This window comes from Phycodurus eques, chromosome 8 (genome assembly GCF_024500275.1).
Source record: "Phycodurus eques isolate BA_2022a chromosome 8, UOR_Pequ_1.1, whole genome shotgun sequence".
NCBI lineage: Eukaryota > Metazoa > Chordata > Actinopteri > Syngnathiformes > Syngnathidae > Phycodurus > Phycodurus eques.
The window spans coordinates 10,127,632-10,138,694 of NC_084532.1; the positions used below are offsets into that span (position 1 = coordinate 10,127,632).

The 11,063-nt window shown below is 38.8% G+C and overlaps 1 protein-coding gene across 1 annotated transcript; it reads left to right on the forward strand.

Moving 5' to 3' along the window:
• Positions 1-421: 421 nt before the first annotated feature.
• dmap1 (DNA methyltransferase 1 associated protein 1) lies at positions 422-9,822 on the forward strand. The gene is made up of 10 exons (XM_061683717.1): positions 422-829; positions 1,042-1,133; positions 1,799-1,994; positions 2,084-2,242; positions 2,357-2,524; positions 3,212-3,397; positions 4,137-4,208; positions 5,119-5,191; positions 5,888-6,228; positions 9,184-9,822. The coding sequence occupies exons 1-10, from the start codon at positions 734-736 to the stop codon at positions 9,241-9,243; spliced, it is 1,443 nt and encodes a 480-aa protein (XP_061539701.1). The 5' UTR covers positions 422-733; the 3' UTR covers positions 9,244-9,822.
• Positions 9,823-11,063: the final 1,241 nt, after the last annotated feature.

The following is an 11,063-nucleotide window of genomic DNA, read 5'->3' on the forward strand; positions in this document are numbered from 1 at the left end:
AAACACACTTCCGGAATAGTTTCCATACTGTTATCAAAACATACTTGACTAAGCTCTGATGGTTGTACGTCCAAGTTATGAAGAGCAGAGGGGGGAACGGCTTCACGAATATATATATATATATATATATATATATATATATATATATATATATATATATATATATATATATATATATATATATATATATATATATATATATATTTCATTTTACATTTATTAGAATCATTATGATCCTGCAAGAAAAATACAAGAAATTTTGATAATTAACTAAAATTAGAATAACATTAATGACGTAGACGCTACATTTTTGGGAAGTACAGTACCAAATTGTGTAACGGTAAAATCATTCCACTCCTGTTAGTGGCGCTGTTTCGTGTATTGACAACCAACGTATACGTAAAACAACGAAGAAGACGTCAGCCACAAGCGAGCCGGAACTGGTAGTTGTTTGCTGGTCTACCTGAACAATAGCACTGAATAACGAACCAGATATTAGCAGTTGTTTTGATAAACCTTCCTTTTACCTTTATCTACAAAATTTACTTAAACAGATCGCGCACTGGCATTTCGTGGTGATGTGCAGTTATGTTTGAATATACTGCACAAATGACAGCGTTAGCATTAACCTTTAGCGAGCAACGCGTTCTGTAGACGGCAATGGATAAGCGCTAGTATTTATTTACACTGGAATTACGAGTTGTGTGAAGCGTCACTTTACAGCATTTAAATCATGACTACCGGTGCTGATGTGAGGGACATTTTGGAGTTGACGGGAGGGGATAACGATGGCCCGATCAGTAAGAAAGACCTCATCAGTTCTGACAAGGTGAGAGATAAAAAAAACAGTGCAGTATTCCCTTTAATTGAAGTTGGTACATATATAACTATGGTGCTCCTAAATCCGAGAAATAGTAAATTAGCTATATCTCAAGAACCAAGGTTATTTCCGTGAAAAGCATCCATGTGAATCATGATTTCCTACACAGTATGTTAAAGGTGTGCTTGGTTGAAACGTAATCCATTTCTTATCTATCACAGAAAAAATCCAAGAAAACAACTGAAACGTTGACCTTCAAGAGGCCAGAGGGAATGCACAGAGAGGTCTATGCGCTACTGTATTCTGATAAAAAGTATGCATTTTTTTCAGTTAATTGTTTTGTCTTTTGTCACAGATGGTGTAGTGGTACATTTGCCTGACTTTGGTGCAGGCAGCGTGGGTTCAGTCCCCACTCAGTGACGGTAGTGAATGTGTGTCTGAATGGTTCTCTGTCTCTGTATGTGGCCTGTGACTGACTGGCGACCAGTTCATGGAGTAGGTGGCCTTTCGCCCGAAGTTAAATGAGATTGGCTCCAGCGCCCTGTGACCCTGAATAGGATTAGTGGTGTGGAGAATGGATGGATGGATGCTTTTGTCTTGAATGTGGGAACAGGTTAAACTTGATTTAACATGAATGGGTTGTACAGTATTTTAGTAATTGCTGTACATTACTTAAGTACCCTACACTTCTACTGCAGTTGCACCCTAACAGCACTCTGACATTTTATGATGTTTTTGTTCATAAATGTTCATAAAAAACTGTAACCAGCATACAGTGGCTGGAGGTGGACCAAGAATCTTTCCAAAGTAGGAGTCTCAAAAGACTATCCATTTTAGTAATCCAGTGTGTTTCAATGATGACCATCCTTTATTTTTTCTGTGTGTTTGTTTTTAACTCTGCATATCTCCCTTCTCAAATTCCATACACGCTTGTCATTATATCAAAAACAATCCTGTTTTGTGTTTGGCATTTCCCAGGGATGCGCCCCCATTGCTGCCCAGTGACACCACCCAGGGCTACAGGACAGTCAAAGCCAAACTGGGCTGTAAAAAGGTTCGTCCATGGAAATGGATGTCCTTCAGTAATCCAGCCCGAAGGGATGGTGCCATATTCCACCACTGGCGACGGGTGGCAGAGGAGGGCAAAGACTACCCTTTTGCCCGCTTCAACAAGGTGGGAACTCATTACTCTCCTGAGACCGACGACATATGTTTCCCCCATTAAGTACTATAATCTCCACTTCTTACTGGTTCCCTGAATAGACAGTGCAGGTACCTGTTTACTCGGAGCAGGAATACCAGCTTCATCTCCATGACGACAGCTGGACTAAGGCAGAGACGGACCACCTGTTTGATCTGTGCAAACGCTTTGACCTGCGCTTTGTAGTTGTGCACGACCGCTATGATCACCAGCAGTACAGAGTAATCACTACTCCCTCTGCCGCACTATTGTTCATTTAGAATTACAGAATTAGAGCAGAATCATAAGGGTTCATTTTATTTTCAGTAATAAACATTCTTTGTACATGCTTTCAGAAACGGTCCGTAGAAGACCTCAAAGAACGCTACTATGGTATTTGTGGAAAGCTGACCAAGGTCCGTGCGCCTTCAGGGACCGAGCCCAAGATATACATCTTTGACGCTGGTCATGAAAGGCGACGCAAAGAGCAGCTGGACAAACTCTTCAATCGTACACCTGAACAAGTGAGAACCCTTGCTTTTTCTAACATGGAACTGCTTCATATACAGTTCCTTCCAAAAGTATTGGAACGGTAAGGTCAATTCCTTTGTTTTTGTTGTATACTGAATACATTTAGGTTTCAGATCAAAAGATGAATATGAGACAAAAGCTCAGAATTCCAGCTTTTATTTCATTGTATTTACATCTAGATGTGTTGAACAACTCAGGATTTAAACCCAAAGCCAAAAACAAGCACGATCTAATGTTTAAGCAATCAATCTAAAAGGCAACACCTGAGCAACTAGAAACACCCATCAGTCACATGTTCCAATACGTTTGCTCATTTGAAAAGCGGGTGGATTCAAACAAAAGGTGGTCTGTCCTGAGTTGTTTATCTCATCGAGATGTAAATACCATGAAATAAAAGCTGGTATTCTGAACATAGTCATCTTTTGATCTGAAACCAAAATGTGTTCAGTATACAACAACAACAACAACAACAACAACAAAAAAAAGGAATTGACCTTGCTGTTCCAATACTTTTGGAGGGTACAGTAGAAAGAAGATTTAAGAATTTCCCAGCAAAATTATGCTAACATCGAATGTGCTCAAATTGATTCCAAGGTTTTATTCTAATGCGTAAAATACAATATTTAAAACAAGTAACCAGTCTGCTAATGTTACTTGTACTTTTGTTTTTTTGCCTACAGGTGGCAGAAGAGGAATATCTGCTCCAGGAGCTGAGAAAGATTGAGACAAGGAAGAAGGAGCGGGAAAAGAACGCTCAGGATCTGCAGAAGCTCATCAAAGCGGCTGACACGACCACAGAGTTGAGACGAGCCGAAAAGAGAGTATCCAAAAAGAAACTTCCACAAAAAAGAGAAACAGAGAAACCGGTAAGCAATGGATTCTTAAAAGTGGCTGGCATGATTTTAACAACATATCTAATTGAATAACTGTAAAACAGAGATATGGACTTGACTGGATATTATTATTGGTATTATTATGTACAGGGTGATTGAAAAGTAACTCCCTATTTTAAAATACTTACAAATATTACAACATGTGAATACATTATCTACATTTCTTGTGTGTATGAGTGGCCAGCCAGAAGTCCTGACTTGACACCTTGCGACTTGTTTCTGTGGGGCTGGCTAAAGGAGCAAGTCTATTCTATCAAACCAATGACTTTGGAAGAACTTGAAGGGCGAATACGAGAGTTCCTTGTGAAATCAGTTAATGCGGTTCCCAGGCGGCTTGAGAAACTGGTGGCTAATGCTGGCGCCCGTATCGAATTTTAAATAAAACTCCATGCAATACGCTTTTCTTCTCATGTTCATTTCTTCTCATGTTCATTTCTTGTAAAAAATATAGTTCAGAAATAAATTACAAGTACTAAAATAGGGAGTTACTTTTCAATCACCCTGCATATTTAACTATACAGAGAGCTACGACACCATAATGTTGAATCAAAACCTTTGTGACAGTGTGAATAAAACTGAGCATTATTCGATGATTAAAGGCATACTTTCTGATACAAAACCCTCATTTCACTTTGCAAGTGTACTTAATGGCAAATGAGTTTATTTTGTCATGACAGGTTAATCCATTTCTATTTTTTTTTTCTTTTTATAGGCTGTTCCAGAGACAGCAGGCATCAAATTCCCAGATTTTAAATCTTCTGGGGTTACACTGCGCAGCCAGAGGGTGTGTACCACTGCTCCAACACATTTTATTAGTTGTATTTCACCCACTTCCCACATATCGTTGGGTTTTTGGCCATGTTCAACAATCATTTATAAAATGTAACAGACCCACGTGGGGACTGATCAATTAGATAGATTTGTGTAATATGAAATTGACAAAATTTGGACATAGGATTTTTCACTTTCTGCCCGACAGTGAGGATATATTTAAACATAAAACTCAAACACACCCTCCATCCATAATAGTGTCATTGCTTTTGGTAAAGACTCGGTCTTGCAAACATGTTTTGGTCTCTACTTTGCAAACATATAATTAGAATATATACAAATGTTCTGAGTCCTCAACTTGTATGCATTAAGTAGATTTGTTCTTTCTGGAGGATTGCTGGCATAGCCAGTTATTTGAGATTCACATTTTGTGGGATTTGTATTATTGTTTACTATGTTTTTCATGAAACAGGAGTCACAAGGCAGTTATTTGTATTTAATGTTAACGTGGCACCAGTTCAAATAAGTGTTTGCGTTACATGACACCCTACCAGAACGTTTGACTTCTGCTCACTGTCCCTCATTAGCACCATGATGATTAATTATGCTGCTGACATGCCAGTATTTTTAAGAGAAAGCAATGGTGGGGCCTTATTCATCTTCAAGACTGATGAGGAGCCTGCTGCTCTCTATGGGAAATGCATTAGCCCAACTAAGGAGTGGCGTTCCCCTCCTGCTAATCAGTCAGACAGAGTTCAGTGAATGAAGAAAATTTGATCTGGCCCGCTGAAGTGCATTTCATACGAATTAAAAAGTCTGATTTGTTTATCATCATATCCCTTGCCTCCCGTAAATCACATATGTGAGTGTGTTGAGTGTGTCTCTCTCTCTCTCTCTCACACTCTGTATTTTTGTGATACAAGATGAAACTGCCTGGATCGGTGGGCCAGAAGAAGATCAAGGCAATTGAGCAGATTCTGGTGGATCAAGGAGTGGGTGAGTGGGAAACTTGTTGTACAACAGATTGCAACAGACAGAATACATAGACCTTAAAAAAGTTTGCCTTTTACTGTGAATATATACATTCATAAATACTCAATATATGCTCATTGTATCTGAACTTTGTGACATTACAGCCTACTGCTCATTTACATTATGATGTGTACTTGATTTGTCTTATGTTTGATTTATATTTATGGACAGCCCTTTTTTTCAACTGTTGGTTTTTCTTAAAGTGCTATCTAATAATAAAATTAATAAATAAATAAAACTTGAATTGAACAAAACATGAATTGAGTTGAGTAATATTTGTTGCATTAATTGAACAATTGTTTTCCTCAAATTTGTTAATTAAAATATATTTCTCAATTTTTTAAAACTTAATTTATCTCATTAAATAACTAAGTTTATTTGGTGTAAATAATTCAAAATATTGCTAAAATGAACAATTGTAGATATATGTTTTGGCTGATTAACAATTGGTTAATTACAATTGCAATCGTGACAAATAACCTTATAAATTAGCATTATTGTATTATTAAAATAAAGAATCAAATGTGGCCCTTGAACACAAACATTTGCCCACCCTTGGAATAAAGATATTTTAAGATTTTTTGTCCAGATATTTGTAGTTTGTTTTTGCCCTAAATTAGTTGATTGATCTTTTTTAACATGGTTGTTTTTGTACTGCAGATCTCAACCCAATGCCGACAGAAGAAATTGTGCAGATGTTCAACGAGCTGCGAAGTGACCTGGTGCTCCTCTACGAGCTGAAGCAGGCACACAGCAATTGTGAGTACGAACAACAGATGCTGCGTCACCGCTATGAAGCCCTGCTGAAGGCCGGCAACGGAGGAGCATGTGGCATTATGGCGACGTCTGCACCGCAAAGCGTAGAACCCGGTGGCGGTAACAGCATGACTGCATCCACTCCGGTGGGGGAAGCCCAGACGTGGCCCAGCACTGATGACATCAAGGTTGAAGCCAAGGAACAGATCATTGATGTGGTGGGAGCTCCACTGACCCCCAACTCAGTGAGTTTGCTATCTGTCAGGCGCACTAGTTAATATCTGGTCTTTGAAAATCCAATCCAATTTATTTATATAGTACATTTAAAAAAACAACAGAGTTGACTAAATTATCACTGAAGTTCTGTTGGCCAAACTTACTTTTAAACTTACCACAATTTCTCGTGTATAATGCGCACCTATGTATAATACGCACCCCCAAAGTTGACCTCAAAATTCTGCAAAACCCTTCTACCTATGCATAATGCATTTTTACAATGCATGATTTTCCTTCTTCCCATATGATCAAAGCATGAAGTATTGTCTGTATTTTATTAGTTTTTTTTAAAGAATTATTCTAAAGTTAAGCACTTTATTTGAGCACATACTTTCTTTTTATTTACTTGCTATTATTTTGAAATTCACAGCCCTACTTTTATTTAGAAATGAGAAAACACACAGTTGTGCTCATATGTTTGATTACCCATGCAGAATTTGTAAGATGGGTAAAATACCTTAAAGAAAACATGAAGGGCCAGGCAAAACGCATTTAATTTTATTTTAATGGGATTAAAATTAAACTGTCAAGCATTTCAGAAAAGCATGATCCTCAAATAAAACATAACCATAAAGAAATGAATGATTGTTGTTGTTCAGTCATCAGTCGTATTTAAAAAAAACAAAACAAAACAAAACAAAAAAACAATATTTCACAAATTCTGCCATGGTATGTAAACTTATGAGCACGACTGTACATATTATGCAGTCATATGTACCGCTGTCATATTGGAATGAAAGTGTAGGCGACACCTTTCTCATACCCTCTAGGTGGCGGTGGCACCTATTAAAGAAATGAGAAAAATAAAATCCAGAAAATCACAAAATCCATCCATCCATTTTCTGAGCCGCTTATCCTCATTAGGGTAGCGGGAGTGCTGCAGCCTATCCCAGCTATCAACGGGCAGGACCCTGAACTGGTTGCCAGCCAATCTCAGGGCACATATAAACAAACAACCATTCACGCTCATATTCACACCTACGGGCAATTTAGAGTCTTCAATCAACCTACCACGCATGTTTTTGGGATGTGGGAGGAAACCGGAGTGCCCGGAGAAAACCCACGCTGGCACGGGGAGAACATGCAAACTCCACACAGGCTGCACCGGGGATTGAACCCTGTTCCTCAGAACTGTGAAACAGACGCTCTAACCAGTCGTCCACCGTGCCGCCAATTGTATTTTAATGGGATTCAAATTAAACTGTCAAGCATTTCAGAAAAGCAGTATCATTAAACAGTCATGAGTGAAAAAAATACATTTCACAAATTCTGCCAGGGTATGTAAACTTACAAGCACAACTGTATATACAGTATATGATGTCATATGTACCCCTGTCATACTGGAATGAAAGTGTAGGCTATACCTTTTTCATAACCTCTAGGTGGCGGTGGCATATTAGAATGAAAGTGTACACCTTTCTCATAACCTCTAGGTGGCGGTGGCATATTGGAATGAAAGTGTACAGCTTTTTCATAACCTAGATGGCGGCATACATTTATAAAATGTGAAAACGTTTTCCATTTTCCTCTATACCTATGTATAATGCTCACTGTTGCCTTTTTTTTGGGGGGAGGGGGGGGTAAAATGCGCTTTATACACGAGAAATTACGGTACCTTTTATTTTAATATTCTCTATGCTTATACAGTATCTAATCTATTTTCTAGTCTGTCAGAATATCTGAGGATGATCTATATACAGGTAAAATTATTTTAAATAGTTAAATCAAGACACAAATGGTATAGTACACAGCCAAGAGGGACAAATGATCGGGAAAAAAAACATGTGATACACTCATCTAACATGCTACCTGAAAATAATTTTACAGCACTCTTACCATTTTCAGGTATATTTCCAGGTTAGTAGTCCAGTGTGATGTCTTAACGAAGTGTCGCACACACTCTACAGGCCATTTTGTAAAACCTTTGGCGTATTTGCAGCAGTAGCTCATCTGTAAGGTCTTGGACTATGGAGCCAAATGTTCACGTTTGGAGTCCTGCTGTGGACAAAACAAACAAAAAAAAACAAGTTGTTGGAGGGATGCTAGTTGGCTTCCTGGCTACTGTCGAGGTACCCTTGAGGAAGCAGCTCAAGAGGTGCAGCACTGTTTGCGCGCCTCTTTCACCCTGACATTTCTCTTTGCATGTGTGTGATCTGGTTCTCTGTGTGGTGTGTAACACATAATAGACAGCAGAATTGAATTTCCCCTTGAGGGATTATAATGAGCATAATCCTTTACATTAAAATGAATTAAAAATATAACAATTATAATAATGTCAAAAATGTATTTCTGAAAAAATATTCTGTCTGCAACATTTTTCTCACTTAAATACAAATAAATTCTCAGGCTTGCCAACTGTCAGGCTAATTTAGCCAACCAGAAGCCTGAGGAAAGTCTTTTCTGGAAAAGGGGCAATAATAACAATGGTGATTTGAGGAAAATGGAATTACAGTGAAGACCCGCATATTCATGGTTTGGCATTTGCTATTCCCCATTAAGAACAAGAAGAAGAATCATCTTTATTGTCATGAACATGCAGGCATGCACACAAAATTTGTTCTCTGCATTTTACTCATCACAGTGAACACACACACTTGTTGGTGGATCACACTGGAGCAGGGGGCATCTTAAGCTTATTCAGGGAAATCCCTGCTTCTTCACTTCTTTATCCGATCCCTCGCTCCTTTTTTTTTTTTTTTTTTTTTTTAACCCAATCCCCTGATTGTTTTTTTCCAGATGTTTTTTTGTCATAGCAGTTATAAGGGACTCAGGGAGTGTCAATTATTAGCAAATGTTCGCTCTTCGTGGTCAAGCTCGTTCCCTATATCCCACCAATAGTGGGGGTCTACTGTATACATGTGGACCGACAGTGGAGTTATTCCTGAGTTGGCCTTGACAAGATTGTGTCATTTATCACATTCCAGCGCAAACGGAGAGAATCAGCATCCAGCTCTTCATCAGTGAAGAAGGTGAAGAAGCCTTGATGAGGACATGTACAAGGTGGGGACAGGAACAAGGGCTCACCTTAAGAAAACATGACAGCTGAACATGTGAGACATGGCAGAGCAGAATGCCACACACATATACACACACACACACACAGTCCCAAACTTCTCAGCTACTAAGGGCACCTGCCTGAGCCATCTGGGCTCAGCTCGCTCACCATCATTGGGACAAAGGCGACGACTGAGTGACATTTCATTCCATTACTGCTCTTCTTCCTGCCTTACCAATGTTCAGCATTAGATGAGGCAAGGTCAACTGTAAATTGCCAGGCTGAACTAATCGGGACATGGGGAGGAAGATGGGAATGACTTTGTAATTGAAGTGAATTGGAATGAAAGGGGAGGCTCTGGAGTGGGAAGACCATAATCCACAAGGCTCCTTAGACATGTTTTTGTGTCCTAATAGTGCTGCAACGTTGACTGAAGATGTGTTTGTATACTCTTGTAGTGCTGACTAGCTCTGCTTCCATCACTGCAGACTCATTTCTGTTGTTTGTCCTCAGGTGACCTTGATGATGCTTTCGTCAATGTTTCAATAAACCGCATTGTGTTATTTCACCTGCTGTGCCCCTGCGTGTTTACTCTTTATACGTTTCACATTTCAGGCACCTTTCCATTGTTAGACACTTTAATGTTTCACATTTCAGGCACCTTTCCATTGTTAGACACTTTAATGTTATGACCATTACTTTTGAGTACACATTTGCAAGGGAGACTGTAGACTCATGACTTCCTTGCTTTATGTGTCATTTACAATTAAGTGACAACTCAAGACTTCATTACTGCAATAATTAAGCAGCAATCAGCGTGTTGGCACAGTCATGGGAACGTAATTAGTTTCCCTCTTGATAATTCTGCTAATTGCGTGTCAATGCTGTCGTTTAACCTATGTTGACATCATTTCTATGCAAATTGTGAACATGTTGGTCCAGAAGAGGGGCTCACTGGGAATCTTTAATTACATACACTAATAGTGTAAATAGGGTTCCCACGGATGTTTGGAAATGCTTAAATGTCAGGCTTTTAAAACATTGTAAAAGTGCTTAAATTGTGGATTTAAATTATAGCTTGCTATTACAAATACCAATCTCACTGATGAGTTTGACAATATAGAGCTAAACAAGCATAAACCTGTTCCTTCTAGTATTATGTAACCACTGTTTGTAGCATTTTATGTGTGCGAACATTGTACTGTATATTCATATAGTGAATCTCGTCACTATGCTTTGTGACAAAGTTGAAAATTGCTTGAATTATAGTATATACAGTATGAAGTCTTTGCAAAAGGGTAATCCAAACATTCCGCATGTAATGTAGTTGAATTGCCTATCCATTTTTAACGTCCGCTGTTAGGGTTACAAACTCTTGTCTATGTGTTGTTTGATTTAGAGAGAAAGAGAGACGGCAAGTAAACATGAGTAAAATTGATTCTCTGTCTATATTTCATGTTGAAAATTGGCTCATAAATCCAGTGGTTTGATCTATGGTGCCCGTCGTTGCTTGAAAAAACCTCCGCAAATGTGTAATTTCTCCCTTGACAGAACACAGCCAAGAGGCTATCTTTCTTTTGCCCTCTCTTTCCCTCACCCCCACTCCGCCGACTCCATAGCTCCAGCCCAATGCTGGATTAATGCGCTTCTTTTTCTGATAGCTCCTTTTCATCACTGCTCATCCATTCATCAAAACTGCTCACCCTCTTATCTCTCAATATCTAAACCTATCCTAAATTATACGGCGGCGGCGGGTGTATCGTGTTTAAATTGGGTTTAGAGAATGTGGAGATTAATAAATACTATAGT